At 40.1% G+C, this 27,253-nt stretch overlaps 1 protein-coding gene across 3 annotated transcripts in view; it reads left to right on the top strand.

Annotated features, from left to right (window-relative positions):
• Positions 1–24,311, top strand: part of sptbn1 (spectrin, beta, non-erythrocytic 1) — a 114,676-nt gene extending 90,365 nt beyond the window's left edge. For 2 of the 3 annotated variants that reach the window (XM_017721911.2, XM_017721912.2), the window contains exons 14-36: positions 436–854; positions 2,723–2,860; positions 4,289–5,045; positions 5,354–5,556; positions 6,549–6,639; positions 6,817–6,963; positions 7,154–7,417; positions 9,077–9,301; positions 9,482–9,571; positions 9,664–9,942; positions 10,290–10,420; positions 11,308–11,512; positions 13,060–13,434; positions 14,124–14,368; positions 14,459–14,597; positions 14,740–14,824; positions 15,638–15,834; positions 16,983–17,080; positions 17,338–17,392; positions 18,172–18,383; positions 18,748–18,921; positions 19,025–19,067; positions 24,081–24,311. In XM_017721911.2, the coding sequence (XP_017577400.1) occupies positions 436–854; positions 2,723–2,860; positions 4,289–5,045; positions 5,354–5,556; positions 6,549–6,639; positions 6,817–6,963; positions 7,154–7,417; positions 9,077–9,301; positions 9,482–9,571; positions 9,664–9,942; positions 10,290–10,420; positions 11,308–11,512; positions 13,060–13,434; positions 14,124–14,368; positions 14,459–14,597; positions 14,740–14,824; positions 15,638–15,834; positions 16,983–17,080; positions 17,338–17,392; positions 18,172–18,383; positions 18,748–18,921; positions 19,025–19,067; positions 24,081–24,311 (4,803 nt within the window). Of the gene's footprint in view, positions 1–435; positions 855–2,722; positions 2,861–4,288; positions 5,046–5,353; positions 5,557–6,548; positions 6,640–6,816; positions 6,964–7,153; positions 7,418–9,076; positions 9,302–9,481; positions 9,572–9,663; positions 9,943–10,289; positions 10,421–11,307; positions 11,513–13,059; positions 13,435–14,123; positions 14,369–14,458; positions 14,598–14,739; positions 14,825–15,637; positions 15,835–16,982; positions 17,081–17,337; positions 17,405–18,171; positions 18,384–18,747; positions 18,922–19,024; positions 19,068–24,080 lie in introns of those variants that run through there. The other variant, XM_037545588.1, reaches the window with a different exon arrangement.
• Positions 24,312–27,253: the final 2,942 nt, after the last annotated feature.

The following is a 27,253-nucleotide window of genomic DNA, read 5'->3' as shown; positions in this document are numbered from 1 at the left end:
GTAGTGACTATTTGAAGGATGTGAAACAACAAATGTAGATATGTGGTTCTTTTTAAGAAACATCAACATTAAAAACGTACATAAATTGCAGTTACACTACACATAAAATAGCCTGTAATTAAAATATTAGGCTCTCATTCATGCAAAATAAGCCTTTAATGATACGTTTAGCCAGCCTGATTTTAGTTTGTATCCAAGTCCCAATCCAAGCAGTGACCACTAGTGCCCTTATGAGCAGTGAATCATCAGATCTTACTTGAATTCCTGTTCTAACTTGTATTTAGCTCATGACAGCGATTTATGTACCGTACTGTGCTCTTTTTTCTGGGTGTTGTATGTCTGGAGTTTGGACCTGGATTTCTGTTGCTTTATAACAACATCTATTGTAAAAAGCACAGATCAAACTAAACTGAACCAAACTGATTTGAATTCCAGACTGACGCAGACGACGTGGATGCCTGGACACTGGATGCACTTCGCATTGTGTCCAGCGGTGACGTGGGCCATGATGAGTTTTCCACACAGGCCCTGGTCAAGAAACATAAGGACGCAGCAGCCGAGGTGGCCAGCTACCGACCCGTGATCGACGCCCTGCAAGAGCAAGGCCGAGCACTGCCCCCGGAGTTGGCTGAGTCAGCCGATGTGAGTGGACGCCTGGTGGGCATCGAGGAGCGCTACAAGGAGGTGGCCGAACTGACAAGACTGAGGAAACAGGCTCTGCAGGACGCACTGGCGCTCTACAAGATGTTCAGCGAAGCAGATGCCTGCGAGGTGTGGATCGACGAGAAGGAGCAGTGGCTTAACAGCATGGAAATCCCTGAGAAACTGGAGGACCTGGAGGTCATTCAGCACAGGTAGGAGGCCAGGGGTTATGGAAGCCTATTGAGGCTGTGGCCTCAAACGGGTTATTTTGTAGCAAATGTTGCGAGGTGGGATAAGCTTATATCAAACCTACTGAGCCGTGTCATTATATGGCTCTCTTATTTTATTGATCTGAGGATTTCTGTCTCTCTTGCTGACACCACAGCGCTTGATTTTATTAATGTAGCTTGAGGTCACATGTTTTTGTTTTTGGTAAAATGTTGGTATATATGGAAGGCATGAAGGGAAAAAGTAGTATTCCCTTACGGTATCCTTGGCCACGCTAAAGCAGCTAGCTGTGTAGGCTAAGATGTACGCTTAGCTGAAGCTAGTGAACTTCCTGCATACAGACAAATGTGAAAGTTTGAACACCCCTGGTTAAATTATATTTATTTTTATTGTCTAACTGAAAATAAGTTAACACATCCTCTACAAAAAACACACTTAAATGTTACATATTTCTGCAAAGTTTGGTGCCCAATTCCTATTTCTTAATATTTTTATATATATATATATATATATATATATATATATATATATATATATATATAAAATATAAAATGTGCTGCAGCTTTTGGGCACATTTTGTGATTTTTTCCCTAAAGTGTTCAGCAAATAAACAGTAATTATGCATTAAAATGTGAACACATGTTCTCAGTTGAGGATGTGTTGACTTATTTTCACTTGGAAAATAAAAAAAAATGGAATTTAACTAGAGGTGTTCAAACTTTTGTATTTGACTGTAAACAGCAAGTTCACTAGCTTCAGCTAAGCTAACAACTTAGCCTACATAACTAGCTGCTTAAGCATAGCCAAGGTTAATGTTAGGGATTTGCTGACAGTGGATATTGTTTCAAATTAAGAACTGTCTGTAAATATAGGGGTAAACAAAATGTTATGTGCTACACTTTCTCATTTCAAGTCAACTAGACAGGAAATGCACCGACTTTAGCTGTTTTAGTATTGCTAGTTAGCTAAGCCTACAGCACTAGCTACTCTAGCATAGCTGAAGATATTGTATTGTATAAGATATTTGCTGAAATTTTTCCTTCGTACTTGCCGAACATACCAACATTTAAACCCAAAACAGAAAGGGTAATATGGTACATGAATAGAAGTTCTACAGTAATGTTGACATAGACATACACAGATCTGTAAAACTTTCGAAGTTACAGAAAAACCATAGTTGGATAGGATCTTTGCCAACATCCTGGAAAGCATGTCCAACCTGTCACTAGCTATGAAAGAACGAAATCATGGCCAGAATGTGGATAGGTCAGTTTATAATTTTGCATGGGAGTTTAGCTGGGTAGTATGACCGCTTATGATCATGTATGTTATGATCACTATTTATCGCTGGTACGAAGATTCACAGTCTAAAAGTTCCTAAGCCACAGAGTGAAGGGACTGTTTGGGTTTGTGTGTGTGTGTGTGTGTGTGTGTGTGTGTGTGTGGTGAGGACAGCAGAAATGGCAGATTAGGAGCATTTAGTGCACCAGATGTTCCTGCTGAGTCAGACAGAGAGATGATGAGGCCAAAATCACAGCTCTGCAGCTCTGCTGTGGTCAGACAGCAAATCAGTTGACACCATATGAACATTTTTATGCACTGGCTATGGTGTTTTGAGACTACAACCCTCATAGTGACTCATGCTGTCAGATGTTATTCACTGGACTTGGCTGTATTGTGCATTTACATAAATCTTACAGTGAGTCCAGGGAAAATGCATACGTTCCTTATGGCTTTTTCTCTGCACATTCTCTTTAAAACTATTGTCTGTATCTCTGGATACCTATTAACATTGGGGATGTTAATAACAGTGACTAAATGGGTGAATAACTGATGGTTTGTTGTGTCCCAGGTTCGAGAGCCTGGAGCCTGAGATGAATAACCAAGCGTCTCGCGTTGCCGTTGTCAACCAGATCGCCAGGCAGCTGATACACAGTGGACACCCAAGTGAGAAGGACATCAAGGCCCAACAGGACAAACTCAATACTAGGCAAGTTCTAACATTTAGATTCAGGCATTAGCACATAACAAGAAAATGTCCCCTCCCCCCAAATTTAGGTTTCAAACATTTTAGTGTATTTTTTTTTTTTTTTTTATAGTGTATTGAGATTTTGCAACATTTTCTGGACAGTCATAATATGTTCGAGCATTGTATTTGAGTTTTTCATTTTGTTCAAACTTCTCCAGTAAAAAATACTTTGGCTTTAAATGTTTTTGTCATAGCACATAATTTTTTTCCTTAAGTACTGTTTGAAAAAATGTCATTTGTAGTCTAGAAAGTCAGGGGCGTTGAATGCTTTTGCATTCAACTATACATACTTAATAAAACCTCAGTCTCTGATTTATTTACAATAGAATAGAATAGAACAGATCTATATTGTCACACCAACACAGGAAATTATCTTTGGTTTCACTAGTTAAAAGTAAACAACACACACAATGTACAACATATCACTAAACACATACAATGAACTCATCAATAAAGATGTACATTAGTGTGTATTAATACAATTTGTTGATAAGTTTGACTGCACTAAGAAAAAAGATCATAATCATAATCACAGCCTTACTGAGCACAGCTCTGTTATTGAGATCCTCAGCCAATGATTTCCTCTGCCATTTTGATAATCCCTGCCAATTTATTTTTGTTTACCAATGACAGATGTCCATACCATACAGAAATAAGGATGCTCTCTATCAAGCTAACATACACTTCTTCCAAAATATTATTACTAACCCCAAGCCGTCTATTTCCATCTCCAGCTAGTTTTCTTACATATACAGTGAACATTGTATGTAAAACAGTTGATGATGCATATTTAACCCTTGTGGTATTGAGGTCTATGGAACCCATTTTCAATGTTTACCAAAGAAAAAAATGGTGCAATTTATTATTATTTCAACCTGATATTCCTTAGCCTTTGCTCATTTTCTGTGAAGAACATATGAAATAACACATTTTCAGTGTTTTCGCACTGTTCACCCCCCACACATTTATATTACACATATGGTGTTGGGGTGAACCCACAGGGTGAAGGTACTGTGTTCTTCACTCTGTTCTCCTCCTACATGGCCTGCTGTTGTGTGTGTCTGTGTGTGTGTGAGGATTGACAACATGGATAGGGTGTTGACTGGCTATAGCTGCTAAAGGAGAATCCTCCGCTGGTCACTTGTGATATTTTAAACATCTGGTATTTTACATCAATTGTTATGACTGTACTGATTGAAAAAAACATTAATCTGGTGGGTCCACCAGACCACTGAGCAAGAAAAACATCAACACCACACGGGTTAAAAATATGAACATTCAAAATATATGCAGTTAGAACAGTTGAGTTATAGCATTGACTAAGATACAAACTCTTGTATAAGTTATGGATATGGATTACCTAAATGTCTCTACAATGCTCCTCTGTAGATGGAGTCAGTTCCGAGACCTGGTGGACCAGAAGAAGGAATCTCTAAATTCAGCTCTGGGTGTGCAGAACTACCACCTGGACTGCAATGAGACCAAGTCCTGGATCCGCGAGAAAACCAAAGTCATCGAGTCCACCCAGGAGCTGGGTAATGACCTAACGGGTGTTATGGCTCTGCAGCGCAAGCTGACAGGTATGGAGCGTGATCTGGCTGCTATCGAGGCTAAGCTGGGCGACCTTCGGGGCGAGGCAGAGCGGCTTGCAGAAGAACATCCCGAGCAGGCCAAGGCCATCACAGGCCGGCTGGCTGAGATCGACGCTGTGTGGGAGGAGATGAAGGCCACACTTCATAACCGTGAGGCCTCCCTGGGTGAGGCCAGCAAACTGCAGCAGTTCTTGCGTGAGCTAGATGACTTCCAGTCCTGGCTGTCCCGCACCCAGACAGCCATCGCGTCTGAGGACATGCCCAACACGCTGGCGGAGGCCGAGAAGCTGCTAGCCCAGCATGAGGGCATCAAGAACGAAATCGACAACTATGAGGAGGACTACCAGAAGATGCGGGACATGGGCGAGATGGTGACCCAGGGCCAGACAGACGCCCAGTACATGTTCCTGAGACAAAGGCTGCAGGCACTGGACACTGGCTGGAACGAGCTGCACAAGATGTGGGAGAACAGACAGAATCTCCTGTCCCAGTCTCACGCCTACCAGCTGTTTCTCAGAGACACCAAACAAGCTGAAGCCTTCCTCAACAATCAGGTAATGCACTGAGGAGCCCAAAGCACAGTTGTGTTTGCTTGCATAAGGTAACACATCCATTTATGAATGAAGCATTTGTGAGAAAACAGCCTCTAAGTTAGGCTAGTTAGCTTTAACCTATAAGCTGATGAGTGTTAACAGCAGTGTAGGATCCTAAACACGCTATGTTTAGTGATTACATCTGAAATGCTAGGCAAATACTTGTGACACACCAGTACAAGCATTCACAATGTGATGTTAACAGAATATCGGCTATTAATGATAGTATTAATTAATTCCTAACCTCAAATCTTCTCTCCTTCTATCAGGAGTATGTGCTGGCCCATACTGAGATGCCTACTACTCTAGAAGGAGCTGAGGCTGCCATTAAGAAGCAGGAGGACTTTATGACCACAATGGATGCCAATGAGGAGAAGATCAACAGTGTGGTGGAAGCTGGTCGGAGACTGGCCAGCGATGGAAACATCAATGCTGAGCGAATTCAAGAGAGAGCATCTTCTATTGATGACAGGTAATAAGCACACACACACACACACACACACACACACACACACCCACATACATACACATACAAGGACAGATAATTACTCAGAGTTGGGTTTAATAAATCCAGTTTAAATCCAGATTATTTAGAATGTAGGATCTGCTTTCTTCTCGCCTCCTAGTGGCCATTCTTAGAAATTGACTTAAGTACTTTAAATTAGCCACAGTATTTAAGTATTGTAACTAGGCTATAAGATTTACTAGGACACTGTTGGCTGAGTTTTAGCTGATTGTGATTTGTTGCGCAGCTAGTGCGCACTGAGGAGTGAAGGCCGGGTGAGAACCCCTGCTTAGCTATAATGAGATATAATGTCGCTTTCATAAAAATGAACATGAACATCGCCACAATTAAAAGCTTTTAAACCCAGTAAAAAGACTTTTATTGACTAAATGCTTACCTTTCAATATGAAAATCCAGTTTCCTTCAAAACATTTATAAACTGCATTTTATGGCTGCTGTGAAAAGTGGTTTAACAGTGTAAATCAATGCACTTATGATTTACATTTATGTGAATTAATTATTTTCATAGCAAATAAAAAATGTTGCATTGAATGCTTTAAATGTGTACATCATTTCCACATGAGTAAAATGTTACATCAACACAAGTTTGTCTTGTTTAGTTTGCTTACTTTTGGCAATAGTTACATTAATTGTATTTTTTTTTCATGTGAAAATTATTCACATTTAAGTAGATTGACTGCAGGTATGTTTGTGTTGTAGTAATACTAGCATATAATAACTAATTTGGTCTAACACCTAATAAATGTTGAAATATTTCCCTGTTAGGTAATGCAAATGTTGCTTTAGAGCAAATTATTCTTCATTCTGTTGTGACAACCCTGACTTAAAGGGGGATTCCACTGTGTGTAATCTGATTTAGACGTGTTTCCCAGGGGTTGTGGTGAGGACTAAAATCTGTTGTTTGGCTGGATTTATGAGCTTTGACATTTGACCTGCAGACATAAGAAGAACCGTGAAGCAGCTGTGGAGCTGCTAATGAGGCTGAAAGATAACAGAGACCTGCAGAAGTTCCTGCAGGACTGTCAAGAGGTACACTTTAACTTCCTATGTAGGAATCCTCAAGGCTTTGTTTATGTAGTTTGTACTCTTAACAGTGAGTACACTGACAAAATAGCTATTTTACATCATCCCAGCATCAGATGTAAAACAATTTCACCTTGGTTTTTCCTCTAAATGTGGTTTCTCTTCCCTGTCATGTGTTTAAAGCTGTCCCTGTGGATCAATGAGAAGATGCTGACAGCACAGGACATGTCATATGATGAGGCCAGGAACCTACACAGCAAGTGGCTCAAGCATCAGGCCTTCATGGCTGAATTACAGTCCAACAAAGAGTGGCTGGACAAGATTGAGAAGGTATGTTATAAGATTATAACAGCAGTTTGCTGATATAAGAGGTTTTATTGTACTATAGATATAAATGTAGGTTTTGGAATGTGATGAATACCAAAACTGTTAACTATTATGTACTTCTTTTTATTTGATATAACAAATCAGTCGCATTTTCAACCTCCTCTAAACTCTTTTTTTCTCCATCTCTCTGCAGGATGGGATGCAGTTGGTGTCTGAGAAGCCAGAGACAGAGGCTGTGGTGAAGGAGAAGCTGGCGACGCTGCAGAAGCAGTGGCAGGAGCTGGAGTCGACCACACAGACTAAAGCCCAGTGCCTGTTCGATGCCAATAAGGCCGAGCTTTTCACACAAAGCTGTGCTGACCTGGACAAATGGCTAGGCGGTCTGGAGGGACAAATTCAGTCTGACGATTATGGCAAAGACTTGACCAGCGTCAGCATCCTGCTGAAGAAACAGCAGGTAAGAACAGCAAGATGTTAGACTGAGTTTGATGCATCAGAGAGCAGCATGATGGGTGGATGGATGAGTGAAAATGTCAATGCAACAGTAGAAAAACACTGACATTCACTGTTTCTTTTGGAATGATTTTTCACAAAAAACATTGTTGACAAAGCAATTTTAAGGGCATTTTTAAAAGCAATGCTCACACTTTTTCAGCTCTTATAAAGATCGATGTTAAGAAAAGGCTAAAGCCTTTCTAAATGGAAAGTGCTCAAACAGCTCTATACACCATTAGAAATGAAGCTTCTGTGCAGGTACATTTTTCGTTCATTAAGGTACATATAATGTTCCCTCAAAGGTACATCAAGGGCCAATCGTGAACCTTAAATAAGTTTTTCCAGGTGAAAAGTACATATTTTCATAACTAAATGTTTTAAAACAGAACAATAAAATAAAAATCCTGGAGGCAAGATGGGGAATGTGGAGTCAGTACAACTTAGAAAATATAATTTCTGTAGATTATAGTACAGTTATGTTCCCTGACTAAAGGTACTGAGATGTGTCAAGAGGAGTACTGCCCCAGTTTCCTTCCTTTTTTCTGAGAGTGTAGGACATAAAACGTGATCTCACGTGTAGCAGATATAATGGATCTAATGGATCTGATGTTAAGCCTAATAAATAAACAGAAGCAAAATAAATAGAAATTGTACACTAACATATGCAGGGAAAATCCATGTTCAAGTGTGTTCCCCATAGAATATGTGTGAACGTATTTTCACTTGGATAATCAACAAAACTTTGTAATTTGACCAGGATGTTCAGACTTTGGAAGCTGCAGCAACTGTTCTTAATACAGAAAATGATGTCATTAACTGACGTTTTAAATCACAAAGTCAGTTTGATGTAAACGCTTTTTTAATTATAATTTTTTTCATGTAATTTTTTTCTTATAATTTATTCCTTGCAGTTTGCGCAGAAAGTCAGTGGAAACTACAGATAAGCTATTGTATAGACTTGATTACAAATACAATGAAGCAGCCTTCTATTTGGACGGAATTCATTTTACATGGGCAGTTGGGGTGATGTAGTTTTCGCGCAGGACGTCTGTAATGATTATAAACATTTCTGGGTAAGAAATTATAGACAATGGAGGGATACTAGATTTACACATTGCCATCATATCAAAAAAGTTCCATACGTAATACATTCAGCTGCTCATGAGTAGAAAACATGTTCAAACATTAAATTTTATGATGATTATCTTTACCTTAACCATCTACCTTGCCGTACCCTAACCATCTGCCTCGCAATTCAAATGACTGCATTAAGTGAATGTAGTCATTTGAATTGCCATTAGCTGGGAAATTTACAGGCAGTAGTGAATGTTACAGCATAAGGTCATAAAATGCATAAAAGAGACAGTTTGCACTGGATTAATATGACAAGAAATTATTTCTACAGTTTGTTTTATAGCAGATAAAATTTGCTGGGGTCTTGGCTGATGTGAAAGCACATAAAAAGTACTGACATAACATATTTAGATGGGACAAAATCACAGAGAGACACTAGTACAAGTACTCATCTCCTCATGTAAAACTAATCCTATCCAAATAGTACTTGCCACTGCCCTCCTTCTGAAACACAACTAAGCTCACATCCTGCTCTTCTTGTGCGCAGATGTTGGAGAACCAGGTGGAGGTGCGTAAGAGGGAGGTGGAGGAGCTGCAGTCACAGGCTCATGTGCTGCAGCAGGAGGGAAAGGACACGGACGAGGTGGACAGACGGCGACAGGTGGTGGAAAAGAAGTTCCAGGAGCTGCTGGATCCTCTGATGAAGAGGAAGAACTTCCTCATGGCCTCCAGAGAGATCCACCAGTTCAACCGCGATGTGGAGGATGAGATTGTGAGTTGAACAAGAGTGTACAGCATGATTTTTGATGACCATTATCGGATTAGCAAGGTGTTTCTCACTCATTGTCGCAGTATAAACCTATGTAATGTAGCACAGCGCTGCTATGTGGAGCCCTCATGAATGTGAATATGTATACAGTAGTGAATTAAATTTTCTTACCTTTTTCTACAGCTCTGGGTTGAGGAGAGAATGCCTATTGCAACTTCAACAGACCATGGCCACAACTTACAGACTGTTCAACTTCTAATCAAGAAGAACCAGGTAACATTACAAAATCAACACAATAACTACAGTACTACAGTATATTGTTACCTTGGTAGTAAATGTGAGTGCCCTCTGCTGGTTTTCCATAGACGCTGCAGAAGGAGATCCAGGGCCACCAGCCACGGTGTGATGACATCTTTGAGCGCAGCCAGAGCATTCTAAAGGAGGACAGCCCCAACGTGGAAGTCATTAGGGCGCGGCTAGACGATCTGCAGACCCTCTGGAGCCTCCTCATCCAGGAGACGGAGAAAAGGCATGAGCGGCTGGAGGAGGCTCACAAGGCCCAGCAGTACTATTTTGACGCGGCTGAGGCTGAGGCCTGGATGAGTGAGCAGGAGCTCTATATGATGTCTGAGGAGAAGGCTAAGGTGTGTAGGAATGGGCGGAGTAGTTTTTGGGCTGTGAACTGAAATATTTGGTAATTCACTGAGCTTCTCTATGAACTTTTTGTCTGGAAATGTTACTATGAATACATAGCTAAAGCATATTGTCTCTCATTTAAGAAATTCTTCTTTTTTTATTTTGTCATATTGGCATGAAATATTAAACAAAGTCACTAACAAGCATATGTGCTTGATTTAAGGCCTTACATGTCATAATTGATTCCAAACTTTTGAACATTTGTGTAATTTTAGTGGTGGTGTTGAAAATGTATTATTAAACAGTCCTTTTATTGAACGTTTCTTTACAATGGTCCCACTTGTTTCTCTCTCAGGATGAACAAAGCTCAGTGACCATGCTGAAGAAACATCAGATCTTGGAACAGGCGGTGGAGGATTATGCTGAAACTGTCCACCAACTGTCCAAGACCAGTCGTGACTTGGTGGCCGCCAATCACCCAGAGAGGTACAGTACCCGCTCTCACTCTGACTCCCTTTAGGAGTCACTTTGACAAGAAAGTCATTTAGAAATTAAGACTCCATGGGGCAGAATTTGAACTAGTGCTACTTGGGAGGCCCTTCTTTTAAGGAATTTTAAGTTTAATGTAGCTTGAGATTTTTTTTTCACTAAAAATGAAAGATGATTTATTAAATATTATTATAATTGATTCTAAGATTTCAAAGGCAGTGCATAGCATAATGGCAGGGGCTGTCAAACAGTAATGTTTACTAATGAATAAATAAATTCAATAAATTACAGCTTGTCTTTGAATATATATCTATCTATATATATATATATATATATATATATATATATATATATATATATATATATACGCTCACCAGCCACTTTATTGGGTACAGGTTGCTAGTTAAACCCCCTTTTGCCTTCAGAACTGCCTTAATTCTTCGTGGCATACTTTCAACAAGGTGTTGGAAATGTTCCTCAGAGATTTTGGTTGGTTATTTGAGTCACTGTTGCCTTTCTATCATCTCGAACCAGTCTGCCCATTCTCCTCTGACCTCTCACATCAACAAGGCATTTTCGTCCACACAACTGCCGCTCACTGGATATTTTCTCTTTCTCTGGCTATTCTCTGTAAACCCTAGAGATGGTTGCGTGTGAAAATCCCAGTAGATCAGCAGTTTCTGAAATACTCAGACCAGCCCGTCTGGCACCAACAACCATGCCACGTTCAAAGTCACTTAAATCACCTTTCTTCCCCCATTCTAATGCTCGGTTTGCACTTCAGCAAGTTGTCTTGACCACCTCTACATGCCTAAATGCATTGAGTTGTGGCCATGTGATCATTTTTGATTTTTTTTTGTTGTTGATGTGTCCTTGCTGTGCAGTGAAAGAATAGGGATGCGCCAGTCTCAGGTGGATAAGCTATACGCAGGGCTGAAGGACCTGTCAGAGGAGAGGAGAGGAAAGCTGGACGAAAGGTTCCGCCTCTTCCAGCTGAACCGAGAGGTGGATGACCTGGAACAGTGGATCGCAGAGAGAGAGGTGGTGGCAGGATCGCACGAGCTGGGCCAGGACTACGAACATGTGACTGTAAGACTGCAAAGCAAAAGCTGCTTTACACTAAAGCTTCCACTCGCTCTTTCTATGTCTGTCTCTCTTTCTCTCTGTCTGTCTGTCTGTCTTTCTCTTTTTAATCATGCTGAATGTTTGTCTGATCCATAATTGTCATGTTTCATTTTCATTCTTCTTACTTCAGATAATTAAAGAGTCAGAGATTTATGGCTTGAAATTGAGCCAGCAATTAAATCAAGCTTTTGATAAACAATAAAGCTGTCGTCTACTGTGCTGCCATACTGTTTAAGGCATTAGAGGTTTATTTATATGTACAGATGATGAAGGGATCAGCAGAGTATTCCTCTGTACCAGTAATGGCTTTGAGCAGAGATATGACCTTTGAGCTTTAAGCAGAGATATGACCATATTCAGTAATCTACTCTGGATTGTAGAGTTTGGGATGTAGCCTCCTGAATGGTTTCTGAAGGTTCTGAGAGTTATTACCGTAAGCTGTGGTTTGAGTGGTGCAGCTGGGAAACTGTCTTAGAGCCATTACTACAAGGGTTAAAGGTTGTGAGTTTCATTGCATGCCACTCTTAATTTAACCACTTATAAAGGTATTTTATCATAGTAAAAGCTGTCATTGGGTCCATGAATAAAACTCATTAAGCTTGAATGAATTGCTTTGGGAAATATACACATATATAGATAAACCTGTGGTTCAGCAGTGGATCTCTTAGCTCAATGGGAGCACCAGGCCCTGAGAACATGTCATTGTCTGATGCAGCTGACCAACAGAGGCTACAGGCGGTGTTGGAGAAAACACTCGTGCAGTGAATGGGCTGCTGTGCTATAGGCAAACCCCAAGCTAATGGCAACTGTTACCCCCAGAGACTGGTGGTTCATATCATATATCTCTCTAATGTTCACTCCCTGGAAAACAACAGTGTTAGCTCAGACTGTGACTGAAAACAAAGCGGGAGGCATTCAGGGGAAAGGTTACTGTGTTTTGCACTGTTTGTAAATTGTGCTATTTGCACTTATTGGTGACTAATACATTAGCAAGAATTTTAACTGATTGAACTGATATCACTCACTATTATTTCCTCCAGAACAAAAAAAAGTTATAGTATAGTGGCAGTATAATATTAATTTTACGGCTGCTTAATTCAAACATGAGCAGATCCAATAGTAGTGGGTACTGTACTTTATTTGTTATTGTACGTTTAGATACTCAGGCAGTCAAGCTGCTTTTTCAAAGAAGCAAAAGGAAATAATGTTTGGTGAAGTAAAGCATTTATAAAGGTCATATCTTGATATCTAGCCCCATTAAAGTAACACCTCCATCTGAAGGCAATCCCTTATTGGTTCAGGAGCTGATCCAGAATCCTGAACTTAACGTTCTCTGTTTTAGTCTAGCATAAGTTGCCATGGTGATGTAGCCTGGTAAAAAATAAATTTTTGAAACAAAGTTAGCAGGACAAGCAGAGACCCTGAGACAGACCTCTGAAGTTTAGATGATTTAGATGGTTAGATAAGCGCTGAGTTTGCTCCTGACTTCCGTTTCTCTTTCCTGTATCCAGATGCTGCAGGAGCGTTTCCGTGAGTTCGCCCGAGACACCGGCAACATCGGGCAGGAGCGTGTGGATGCTGTGAACCGAATGGCCGACGAGCTCATCAACGCTGGCCATGCTGATGCGGCAACTGTTGCCGAGTGGAAGGATGGACTTAACGAGGCATGGGCGGATCTTCTGGAACTAATTGACACTCGCACACAGATTCTGGCTGCTTCCTACGAGCTTCATAAATTCTACCACGATGCAAAGGAGATCCTGAGCCGCATCCTGGACAAACATAAGATGCTTCCTGAAGAGCTGGGCCGAGACCAGAATACAGTGGAGACACTTCAGAGGATGCACACCACCTTTGAACATGACATACAGGCACTAGGGACACAGGTTTGTTAGCTCACATGTATTAGCTTTAAAGGGGAATTCAAAATTTTTTAAAATCCTTTTGTGATTGTGACTTATCACAATGATTCAAAGTCATTCCAGGTGTTTTAATGTAAAGTGGTGTATTATGAAGAAACTGACGAACTCAGATTTCTGTTCAGTGGTGGTAATAGGAAACGGGTTGCTATGATGGCTGCAACGCAAACATAGCCGTTCAATTTGCTAAAACAGTGCTAAATCTGAAAGAATAATTTTCTTTGGGTACTGTATGTACCTTTCCGCTATAAATATGCTTCTAAAGTATGTTTTAGGCTAAAACCTTACTGTCGTAAAACAATGTTTTAGTCATCAGACAATGTATTCACAAGAATTTCATGCAACAACTTCCTATAATTTAGCTGATAGAGGCATTAAATGCTTTAGATGTCTGGTTTCTATGACCCCTGTGAACAGTTGTGACTTGACAGATTTCTCTAGAATGACTCATTTCACGTCAAAACAATCTGAATGACTTTGTTTATATCGGAACTATTTAATGACGCAAAATAATTTTGAACATCTGTGAAATTCCCCTTTAATAGTATCAAAGTGTTATTTAGCTTCATTAGCATTGTAGTAACGTTGTAAAGGAGCAATTCCTTCAAGACCCAGTCCTCATAGACCTCTCTGTCGGCCCCTGCTGGTGTATGTAGGTGAGGCAGCTGCAGGAGGATGCGGTGCGTTTGCAGTCGGCGTACGCGGGCGATAAAGCAGATGATATCCAGCGCAGGGAGAGTGAAGTGTTGGATGCATGGAGGAATCTTCTGGAAGCCTGTGAAGGCCGGAGGACGCGTCTGCTGGACACTGGAGACAAGTTCCGCTTCTTCAGCATGGTGCGTGACCTCATGCTCTGGATGGAAGATGTTATACGCCTCATCGAGGCCCAGGAAAAGCCCAGGTGAGTGTGTGTGTCTACATGCGTGTGTAACGTTTTATTTGTTGGCTGAAATGTATCATTGATTGACTGTGTGTAACTGATTCTCTGTAGGGATGTGTCCTCTGTGGAGCTTCTCATGAACAACCACCAGGGCATCAAAGCAGAGATAGATGCCCGTAATGACAGCTTTACCTCCTGCATTGAGCTGGGGAAGTCTCTGCTGGCACGGAAACACTACGCTTCAGAGGAGGTGAGGAGGTTTGCACTAAACGAACTGTGATTGAGAATTGCTATTTACATATTTGCACTTTATGAAGACATTAATTAGATTTTTAGGATATTTCCGGGATCTAAATTGATTTCTCATAACTGAATTTTTTCTGCCTCTGCAGATTAAGGAGAAATTGCTACAGTTGACGGACAAGAGGAAAGACATGATTGACAAATGGGAGGACAGATGGGAGTGGCTAAGACTGAGTAATTACACTCATTTATACTCTTGTAGTAAAACTAATTTATATCACAGTTTCGTTACAATATCTGTTAAATGAAACTGTGAATTATAAGAATGTGTGAAGAATAAGCCTTGATTTCAAAATCCATTTGAATTGTTCAAATCCATCAACAGCACACTTAATTTATTGAAGCATTGATTATTCATAGCAGGTATTGAGTGATACCTACAAATAATACTGGACTGCTGTGATGAGAGGTTTGGAAATGGTTAAAAGAACACTTTGACATACATAAGATTTTACTGCATAAATGTTATTATAATAAATGTTCGGGGACCAGATACATAGCTTTTTAAAAATATTTTTTTCTGGTGTCTAAAACATCTGCACATTATTTTACTGTTTGAATTGATCTGTAACAATTTTAGATATAACAGGTTTGTATATATATTTAAAATAAAGTTTTAAAAACTCATTTCTAAAATGAAGCACTATTAGACAATGTTGTTAGTGTAGAATGATGAACCGTGTTGGAGATTATTCATGATGGAGAAAGCTGTATGACATTAGGAATATCAAAAATGCCTCATATTTAAAAAGTTGTAATCAGTTCTTGACAGTGTGGCAGGTTATTTTATATTTAACACAATACAAAAGCCTACAGGGGTTTTCTGCAGCTGTTGCTCACTCATTTCTAATATGAAACACAGGAGAAGCTGTTCAGAGTGAAAGAGGATGTGTGTGTGGTCACTTTGGCACGCACTTCCCTTCTCTCATCTGTGTGTGTGTGTGTTTGTGTGTGTGTGTGTGTGTGTTTGCGTGTGTGTGTGTGTAGTATTGGAAGTGCACCAGTTTTCAAGGGACGCGGGGGTGGCCGAGGCGTGGCTGCTGGGGCAGGAGCCGTACCTGTCCAGCAGAGAGGTGGGACAGAGTGTGGACGAGGTGGAGAAACTAATCAAGAGACACGAGGCGTTCGAGAAGTCAGCTGCTACCTGGGAGGAGCGCTTCTCTGCTCTGGAGAGGCTGACTACGGTGAGACAGAGAGAGACAGAGAGAGAGAGAGATTAGACAGAAGGAGAGAAAGAGAAAGAGATTACCAAGTGGCTGACTCTTCTGTTTTCCAAAAAAAAAAACCCTTACAAATGATTTGGGTGTTGATAATATAACACAATCAGATGTCAAACGCCTCAAAAGGATCATTATGTGCATATGTATTGCACAAAATATTTAGGCCCGTCAAAGTTACTAAGTCAACATCATAGACTCACGAGAAGAACAAAAGTTTTAACTCCTGACTGCTGTGGTCAGTAGAGTTTGTTTCATTAAACATGAGCTGCGTTTGTCGTCAGTTGGGAGCAAATAAGCTTCAACAGCTGGGAAGCAAAAAAGCTGATCAGCCAATTTAGATTTGTATTTTAATAAGTGCAGTTATTAATATGCCAGTTAATTGTCAGTAAAATTTCATGATTGTGATAGGCCTAAAAACATAACATCAAACCTGATATTACCAACCATGCAGAAATAACCCAGGCATTAGCCATGTCATATACACAAAGTCCAGGTACATGGACACAGCAACCTATGAACTATGTAGAGCATTTTCAGTGGAAGGGAGACAGAGAAAATACTGCGTTTCCAAAAATATAAATATACACGTAGATGGGGCGTGACACTACTCAGATGTGTGTGCGCTAGAGAAGGATGCTTACCAGAAAACAGAAGTGAGAGACAGCGAGGTAGCCACTTCCACTTGGGTGACAGGAGGATTTACAGTTGTGATTTCATCACCAATTCTAGAAAATACCTTTTTATTTGAAGCTAATATTTAACCACATTTTAACTTTTAAAAAATCAGCCAGATCATTCACTCCTTAAAATCCCAGTCTTATTACATCCTAAGGCTTATCATTCAGTAACTACATGGAGAACTTGAATTTGCTGACTTATTTCTTAGTGCAAGGAGTGAGGGATGGAAGCCTTGACCCATTGGCAGCTTCTTTTCCTAAACCTAGTCATATCTTTATGTACAATATATATATATATATGTACAAACACCTTAGGGTAGAAAGCTCATCTTTTCTAATTTAAGGGGGATTTGAAAAATCTTAAACACTTGAGAAGTTGTTCAAGTTTACAGACCTGAGTGTGTTGATGGTGACCTTTTTTTCCACTTTGCTCAGATGGAGTTACTGGAAGTGAGAAGACAGCAAGAGGAAGAGGAAAGAAGGAGAAAACCCCCGACACCAGAGCCAGCACAGGAGATCCAGGAACAGCAGAGGTAGGCACACCAACACACACTAAACAGCACACAGCAAGCTAGCCTTGTTATTAGAGTTTACAGAGCTTTAACGAAGCCACTGCCACGTAAAAAGGTCATCTATATTCATCCAGGCTCTTCACTTTTAGAAGGCATCCATCTGTGTAGAGTTTGTGTTTGGGTTTTTGCTAATTAGATGTTTTACATGGTTATTAGTCCTAGTTCGATGTACACTTGTTTACATGTTAGTTCTCTAAAAGTGCCTTCTTTCTCCACAGAGAAGGAGAGCAGATTGCCCAGAACGGACTGCCATCAGACCAGGAATCCCCTCGGGTAAGTTACTGATCTTGCACTCTAAACACATGGCGGTCCATCGTGCCCCTGCACTTCTCAAAAAGAGGATTCAGGCCTATAGAAAACAGTGAACTAAATCATGCTCTTATTTAAGTAGGGTCTTTATGTTATACATGTTGACTGTTTGTATTTTACAGATAATTGTTTAATTCATAAAAATTTGTGCAGACAATGCTCTGAACTTTTTCATCAGCTTACACACCTGTAGGTTGTATCTACAGAAGCAAAGATCTGCAGTGAAGAATGCAGGTTATTTGATCAGTTTATAAGCTGTATGAGTTAAATTAGATCTTGTTTCCAGAATTAAAAGGGATTTAAATGTTGAGCATTTGGATATAACCCAAAAATGTTTCACTTACATTCGCAGTTTGGTATTATGGGTATAAACTTGATTACATTTGTATAAATGCTCACGCTATATCGAACCCGATGTTAAAGTTAGACGGTAACATAAAGCATAAAGTAACTGGAACATTTTTCTGCATTATGCTGGATTTAAATCCTGTATGAACACGTCTGTGAGATGTTCTGTAAACTGTACAAAGTGGCTGTTTTCTGTGTATTTGCCTGTGATATATCTCTGGGTTAATCTAAAAAAAGACAGAAACTCATAACTTGGCTGTAATATTTGAGACTTCGCTCAGGTTTGTTGTTTTTCGCTGGATCTTATTTCAGAAAATGATTTTCAGTGACTCTGTGCAGTGTAATACTTCTGTGTAGCCAACTTATGAGCTTCCCTCTTTCTCTTTCCCTATCAGGAGGGAGTGGATGGAGAGATTGTGAATGGTGTGCCTGAACGCAGTTCTAAAGAGCCCAGCCCCATCCCGTCCCCTACTTCAGGCAGACGTGCCAAGGGTAGCCAGTCATCCACCCTGCCGGCCAAGAGCCAGGAGTCACCCTCCGCTCAGCTGGAGGGCTTCCTGCACCGCAAACATGAGTGGGAGGGCCACAACAAGAAGGCCTCTAACAGGTAGTGTACCAGCCATAAGTACTTTTTTTGACATGCTGTGGGGCCAATATCAAGGAAGAAATTTTCTGAAAAAGTGGATTATGCATTGGAGACAACCAAGTTACATCATTAGAAACATAACCTAAACCTGTAGATGATTACCCCCCCCCCCCCCCCCCCCCCCCCCCCAAAAGGTGGCACTGAAGATACTGTGGCGCCACATGTAATGTAATGTAACATCTAAATTGGGGGAATGGTTTATTAATGGCCTTGGATCTCATAATCCACTATTCAGATATTGTCATAAGGTTGCTATCGGCCATGAATCTGCTCGTACTGACCCGGATTTCACATGCTATATTCTACTTTGTGCCTTTTCCTGCAGATCCTGGCATAATGTCTACTGTGTAATCAACAACCAGGAAATGGGCTTCTACAAAGACAATAAGAACGCTGGACAAGGAATCCCATATCACAACGAAATCCCTGTCAGCCTGAAGGACGCCACCTGCGAGGTCGCCGTCGACTACAAGAAGAAGAAGCACGTTTTCAAGCTGAGGTAAGCAGGGAGATTAGAGTTGAATTACTTGGCAGTCCTGAGTCTGAGTTTGGAATGTTGTTTTCAGAGTCCAGAACCCTGATTGTTCTTTTCTTCCTTACAGAGTGACAGATGGAAACGAGTATCTCTTCCAAGCCAAAGACGATGTAAGTCACCTTTGTGAATGCCCATATGTGGTTGGTTAGTGTAGTGGTTAACACCTTTGCCTTCTATGCTATAGACTGGAGTTCAATCCCCCACCAGGGCAAGCACCCTACACTATACCAATAAGGGTTCTTGGGCAAGACTCCTAACACCACCTTGGCCTGCCTGTGTAAAATGATCAAATTGTAAGCCGCTCTGGATAAGAGCGTCAGCCAAGTGCCATAAATGTAAATGTAAGAATGCAGCATGCTGTTTTTTCAGACAGATTGCTCAGCAGTGCCCCCGTGTGGCTGAAAAAAGAGCGAGATGAAATTTAACTGTAGAATTTAGGTTTGATTAATTTACTGATTTCAGTTGATTAATTAACTGATCTTGTTCATAGTCTGTTTGATTGAGAGCAATGACAGTTTAGTCATTTCAACAGACAAAGATTGCAATGAAATTAAGCAATCTGTAAGTCTGCATGAGGGACAAATATCTAACACTGTAAACAGTCAAATGTGATAATGATTTATTGCTAAAACCAGGAAGATTCCACAAGATTAATTCCAAGCATATATATAGTTTGGATACTCCAGTCAAATTACGTTTTGTTGATTTTCTGGAAGTGAAAAGAAGGTAACACATATTATACAGAGAGCATATTAAAATATGGCATTTTCTGCTAATTTTAACATATTAGAAAAACATTTTTAAAAATATGCCATAACTTTTGCACCAGCCATATTATATATTTTTTTTTGTTACGTTCAGCAAATAAACAGTAATTGTGCATTAAAATCCTGCAAAAGTGTGCTCTCTGTAGAGGATGTGTTAACTTATTTTCACTTAGAAAATTAACAGAACAGTAATTTGACTACCGGTGACCACACTTATCCAAATGACGTAAGATGTCCCTTTGTCAACTGGAGCTGGTGCTGATTTCTAGCTCAGCTGAGTTAGATATGTGAATTTCATAAAAAGGAATAACAGCATTTGTGAAGTGTCTGATTTCTGAACTTGAAGTGATCTTAAAGACCCTCATACTGTACACTGATTTTTTAATGGTTTACTCCTTAGTTTGTATCAGCCCAGATAGCAAGCACATATCGGTCTGCTGGCTTGATAAGGTCGGCAACCCACTGACCGTTTGCCACTGCTGGTCTACCCTTGGACCACCCAGTTTATTGTCCTGCATACAAGCTCTAACTAGTTTTTAATTTCCTCAAACAGATTTTAAATGCACAGACACTTTTATTTAAAAAAAAACTGAGACAAATATTACAAACAACTGAGAGAGAAAAAATAATGACTAGGCCTTATACAAAATTATTTTATAGACAATGTTTCTGACACTGAGCTAGATTAAAATTATTTTCTAATTTAACTAAAGAAAGGAAGGAAGGAAAATAAGTGAATTATACTGTTAGTGGAAATTGAGTAGTGATAAGTGGAGTTTTGTCTGCTTAGAGTCTGCTTAAACACCAGAAAATGCTGAGTAAAATACCAGTGGACCGCCAGCTTTGCCATCAGTGGGCCAACAGTGGACCACAATCCTCTTGCTATCAGGGAGATGTGTTACTACAGTGCAGAATTTCTTTTTAAAAACACTGGTTTCCTCACTACATCTGAAAAAAACTATTTGTGGAGCAGCTTAGCTTAGCTTTAGCTTAGCTTAGCTTTTTTCAGAAATAAGTTTGAACCTATCACAGTACAATGCAGTAAAATGTGCTATGGAGAGGATTAAAATATGGTATATATAACTACAGAACATGCCTGTGCTAATGTAGCTTTTTGTGTGAAATGTTTAAGCTTGAATAGACAAAAACATTGGTATTTAAAATTACAACAGCGCCAAATTTCTATTCTCCATTTATCTAATAAGCTGTCGTATATGCTATAGAGCTTTTCTAGTAGCATGTAGCATGCTGCTGCAGTAGCTTAGCATGCTACAGCTTCAGACGCCACGGCACAGGTTCATTCTGGCTCACTGAAGCTTCACTGCACAAGTTTAGAGAATAAAGACTCAAATCTGAGCAGGTAAATCAGTGATTTTGTAAGTGGAGCTCTTAGCTCCAAGCTGCTTTTGCTTCATTATCCTCATTAGCAGTAGATGCTAGCACTAGATGCTAGCTCAGTGAGAAGGCCTTAACTGCTTTACACACTGCCATGCAGGTTCATTCTGGCTCATTGAAGCTTCACTGACACAAATATTGAGAAAGAAAAGCGAAAAGGCTAAACAACCAGCAATTCCCCTGATTGTAAGAGGATAGTAAACCGCTGATGGCAGAGCTCGTGGTCCACTGGTGTTTTGCTCAGTGTTTTCCGGGTTAAGCAGAATATTAGACAAAATTCTACTGATCATCACTCATTATCCACTCACTGTCCAGTTTACTGATTTTTCTTTCCTTATTTATTTTTTTGTTATACTTTGTAAATGAGTTTAGTGAATTATTTTAATCTAGCTCAGTGTCAGCGACAACATCTTCCATAAAATCATTTTTATATGAGATCAAATCTCATTTATTTCTATAACGCTTTTTACAGCTGATGTCACAAAGCAGCTTCACAGAATTCGAGTAAAGACAAAGTTTTGACATGAAAGTAAAACCCCCCAGGTGAGCAAGCCAAGGGCGACAGTGGTAAGGAAAAACTCCCTCAGAGCTGAGGAAGAAACCTTGGGAGGAACCAAGGCTCACAAGAGGGAACCCATCCTCCTCTGGTCAAACCACCTCCAAAGTTACTATACTACTAATATTAATAGTAGTAGTATTAGTAGTAGTAATAGTTAAGAGTCCATGAAAACTTCAATGTAGGGTGGGCAGCTAGCCCAAGGCAAGTAGCGGTACCTGGGGCGTGGGGACCTGGTCTGAAGTAGGTAGCAGGAGAGCTCGACAGTCAGTCATCTATCAGTGTCCGGCCGGACAGGTGGGCAGTCGTTTGCTCAGAAAAAGGTAGGCAGATTGAATTAGTTTTCTTCCATTTGGGTGTATGTAAAACAGAGAATGTGAGCGTTTCCATAGAGTGTGGCTAATGACTCCAGCAGATCTGGCTATAACAGCTTAACTAAAAGGAGAGAACCAGAAGGAGACACAGGAGCACTCTGAAACAGTTTGACATCCCTCCACTCCACTGTCCCACAAACCTGAGTGACCGTGTGCAAGCGGAGTGGGTCGACAACATCAGCGTCTCAGTTTACTATAACTCCTTGTGTCCATGGACCCCTGGATCTGCCGCCTTTATCTAAGGGGGAACAATTGACTACCAAAAGCTAAATTGAACAAGTGTGTTTTCAGCCTAGATCTGAAGACTGGGCCTGTGTCTGAGAACATTTTCTGGAAGATCATTCCAGAGTTTGGGGGCTTTATAAGAAAAGGCTCTTCCTACAGCTGAAGCCTTAGGAATTCTGGGAACTATTAAAAAGCCAGCACTCTGTGATCTGAGTAATCGTGATGGCTCATAATAGGAAATAATGTCTTGCAGGTACTCAGGAGTGAGCCCATGTAGGGATTTATACGTCAATAAAAGAATTTTATAATCAATACGGAATTTAACAGGCAGCCAATGAAGTGATGATAGCACTGGACTGATATGATCAAATTTTCTAGTTTTAGTGAGGACCCTGGCTGCAGCATTTTGGACTAGTTGAAGTTTGCTTAAATTCCTGCTAGTGCATCCTGACAGTAGTGCGTTACAGTAGTCTAGCCTTGAAGTAATAAAGGCTTGTACTAGTGTTTCTGCATCACGCAGGGACAGGGCATTTCTTATCTTGGCAATGTTGCGAAGCTGTCCTAGTGATGCTGCCTATGTGTTGATCGAATGATAAATCTGAATCAATTATGATAACCAAGATTTTTTGCTGCTGAGCCAGGTGTAACTGGAAACTCAGCAAGATTTAAAATGAAATCTGTTCATTTATCTCTTGCCACTTTTGGACCCAGAAGGTGAACCTGTGTTTTGTTACTGTTTAGTAAGAGGAAGTTACACGATATTCAGCCTTCCACGTCTTTTACACAGTCCTCTATTTTCTTTAATCTGTATTTGTCATCAGGCTTGACTGATATGTACAGTTGCGTATCGTCTGCGCCTGAGGTCAAGTAGCACCAACAGGGATACGTAGCCTTGATTAGAGGCAAGAAGATCATTAGTTATCTTAACTAGAGCTGTCTCAGTGCTGTGATGTGGCCTGAATCCAGATTGGAATTTTTCATATATGTGGTTCTTATGTAGATATAAACTAAGTTGTTGGGTCACAGCTTTTTTAAAGATTTTAGATATAAATGGTAAGTTAGAAATAGGCCTGTAATTAGACAATATGCTAACATGAAGATTTGGTTTCTTGATCAGAGGTTTAAATAACTGCTAGTTTAAAGGCTTTGGGTCAGGCTAAGGGACGTGTTTACTGCAGTTAAAAGAGGGTTGATAACTGGTAATACTTCTTTGAGTAATTTTGAGGGAATTGCATCAAGTGTGCAGGTTGTACAATTGAAGCCTAGTCATTATTTTTTCTCTCAGTTGTTTATGTTTTTCCTTAGTGTATTTAAAAAAAAAGAATTGTACATTTTAAATCTGTTAGAGGAGATTTAAAAACTAGTCAGAGCTTGTCTGCAGGACAGTAATCTCGGTGGCAAGCAGTCAGCAGGGTGCCAATCTTATCAAGCCAGATGACCGATATATGCTTGCAATCTGGGTCTGGGTCAATCTTGGGCATAACAATAGCACATAGAATTATTTACCGAATTATTATTAATATAGTTTTTTTTTGGGTGGGGGGGTGGGGGGAGGATTACGACTGTAGGTCTACTTTAAAAACTTGTTTTGTCCCATTACCAATTTCCTAGAGGAGTTCTTGATTCCTTCTGTCAGTGTACCTCTAGCACTTGCTAACTAGAAATTGACCTTTTTGTGTTTTCTGTGTATTTTATGTTTTGTTTCTGTTTTTATAAGATGTGTATTGTTCTGTGATACAGCCGTTGTGAAGCCAAGGACAAATCTCCAGAAATGGCCAATAAAGTTACAAATCTTTCTTTCTGTAGGAGGACATGAACACATGGATCCAGGCCATTCAGAATGCGACCACTGGCTCCTCCGCCTCTGAGAAGTCAGAAATCACCCCAAGCAACCAGAGCACTCCGGCCTCCAGCCGTGCCCAAACGCTCCCGGCGACAGTCACCCTGACGACCGAGTCCAGCCCAGGCAAGCGGGAGAAAGACAAGGAAAAAGACAAAGAGAAACGCTTCAGTCTGTTCAGCAAGAAGAAGCAGTAGAGGCCTGTTCCCATAGTAACGGAAACATTCCGTTCCCTCGCTCTCCCCCTCCATCTTTCATGATTTCTGTTTTCTTTTTCTTCCTTCTTTGCTTTTCTTTTTCTCATTCGTGTCTGTCCACCTTGAGTGATATTCCAGCATGCAAGCTCAAGAACAAGTACACCACACTCTGTGCCTAAAGTCCCTCTGATCGGGTTCCAAAGTTGCATTAAAGGAAAGAAAGATTATGTTAAAAAAAAAAAGTTAAAAAAAAAAGATTTTTAGCTAGGGTGTGTTGTATGTCAGGGAGCTCCACCTTCAAGTCAAGTTTGGAAAATTCCAGAGGACCAGATGTGTTTTTTAAGCTATTCTGTTTTTATTGTCATTGAATTTGAAATTTACAGTTTAATTATTGATTATTAATATCACTCTTTTTTGTAATTGTGTATTGTTGAAGGGTGTGGATATTTAAAACACTTTCCTCAATTTTGTGAGGCTGTCTTGGAGGGGGTGCCCAGCATCCTCTCTTTGCTTTTGGGGAGCAAGACAGTGACGCGTCGAAAACAATTCCATTGTGCGGGGGGTGCGCCTGCAGGTGGACCCCAGTAGAAAATTCCAGACGAACAAAACTTTCGCAAAAATTCCATTCGCTTCAGTTAGTCGCTACGCCCAGTTTGGACAGATTTGCCTTTTAAGAATCGCAGGTTCTAAAGCTGTAGAAATATGAAGGTAGATTAACATTCGCTTGGGGCCATGCTCGTCTTGTGTCCCTCAGTGGGTCTTACCAAATTCTTCTGACCTGTAAGAATGTTGCTATATACAGTACAAAAGGACTAGAAATCCTTTAGTTTTTTTTTTTGTTTGTTTGTTTGTTTTACATTTTCCTTCCTTTCCTCGTTTGTTTTATTTGTCATTTTTCTTAAGTTGCATCATAATATATGTTTCAAATAATTCTAGTACAGAGTATTGAAAAACTAGATGTATTATAAACACTATAGCATCAATGTTAAGTGGAAAGTGGAACTCAAGCATTTACTGGAAAAAGGTAAAGTTGCTCAAAAAAGAAAAAATACGGTTGCTTGCTTGTTGGCTATAGCACTACGCATTATAATTTTCTTTTTTGCTACATTATCCCGCTATTTGATACATAGTGTGCATTTCTCTGTCACTGTATGTATTGTAATGAAAAAAAAAATAATTCATCTACTGCACAATCAAAAACAACATAATAAGAATGAAATCCTTTGCGAGGTCAGGGCTGGGGGGGAGGGCGTATAGTAACCTCCTGCCTGACTCAGATGTATGAAGCTGCACCTGTAGACCTTACCCCTCTCTGTTAAATATGTGCGATGTCATTAAAATGCTTTTAAACATTACTGCCTTCTGCTGATTCTTGTCTCGTGTTCTACGGTGATGCTGCAGTAGAGCAAGATTATTTAAAGGCTTTAAACACTAGAAAAAACCCTTCTGATGATGTAAGGGGGGGGAAATAACTTAAAAAAAAAGGTTAACAAGCTAAAAGCTAAAATAAGCCTGTTATTAGCCTTTATGTTAGTTCCAGCTAAGCCAGCTGATTGATGTAAAAGGCATTCTAACCGTGATGTTATTTCACCATAACATATCAGATAACTCGTAGAGAGGAGAATTACCACTCTGAAGTGTTTTCCGGTTTTCTCAAACGCTAGAGGGCGCTCCCGAGTGAGTCCAAAATGAATGGGTTGATATGGAGCATTTGAGCAACATCATAGTTTATAAATGCTTAAACATTTTTAATGTAAAAGAATGCAACAATTTCCTAAACAAAGAACAGCATAAAACATTTTAACACCGCTGTTATATGTTTAAGAGCTTTTAAACTCGAGTAACAGGAGTTTAAAACCGCACCTCGTGTACGTTCATGACATCAGTGAGCGCAAACAGCCAATGAGCTGCACCGCTCGGCAATCAATCATCACACTCTGGCAGTAATGCCCGCCTCCTGCTGCCCAAAACATGTTTACTGTACAAAAAAAGAAAATATATCTTTTAAGATTTTTTTGTTTTTTAGTGAAATACATTTTTCTACTTTCTAAAGTTAAAGAAAAGTTCTTGGCGAGCAATTAGAAACTATTTTATTTTCTCCCATTCACTGAGTATTCATTCGTGGCCACCCTCTGCTGTTTAGTAGTCTTGTTTTTGATATGACCCGGGGGGGGGGTCGCCAGGGTCCTCATAAACCAGCTCTGATAACATCACAGTTTCCTCACAAACACTGTATCACCCCGCTGGGAAGATCACATTTGACCTACAGCCGATTTGTTCCGACTTTGAAGATGAGACTACACTAAAGTCCCAAACTGTCATCACCACTGAGCAGCTTTTCAGCTGGCAGCTGTGACAGAAGAACAGCTAAACAACCTGGAATCAGCCAGAAATGAACCGAACACCATTCGCAAAATGGGCTGCAAGATGCTTTACACACTGGCTGGAACAAGACAGCACTAATCCAACAAAACTGAGCTAAACCTGATATTGCGGCAGTTTTATGGCTCAGTCCGCACTTCAAATGGCGAGCTTTGCATATGTTGGTCACTGCTGTGCTGAGAATGGTCCACCACCCTAATAATACAGTCTAAATGTACATCTGTATGGTAGACCTGCAAAGTGGGTGCAGCTCATGAAGTGGCCAGTGAGTGGACGTGCAAAGTAGTGGTTGGGTGTGAAAATCTGAATTTATCACAATCTGTAGCTATTAATATACAATCTTTAGCATTATTAATATTATTCAGTTATTAATCATGAGGCGTATTATTTATGAACTTCTAAGACTTATTCAGTAACTACTATGAAATGTACACAAAACAAATCACTGTAAAATTACTGCCTACTATTTGCATCACTTTCACAGTAATTTATTGCACCATATTAAGAATAAATATTTTTATGTTACATCTGTAAAAATAATGCAACTCAGTAGCCAGTCA

Source organism: Pygocentrus nattereri, chromosome 15 (assembly GCF_015220715.1).
Source record: "Pygocentrus nattereri isolate fPygNat1 chromosome 15, fPygNat1.pri, whole genome shotgun sequence".
In the NCBI taxonomy this organism is placed as follows: Eukaryota; Metazoa; Chordata; class Actinopteri; order Characiformes; family Serrasalmidae; genus Pygocentrus; species Pygocentrus nattereri.
Note: the sequence above shows the minus strand (reverse complement) of the source record. Positions and strands in the feature narration are given on the sequence as shown.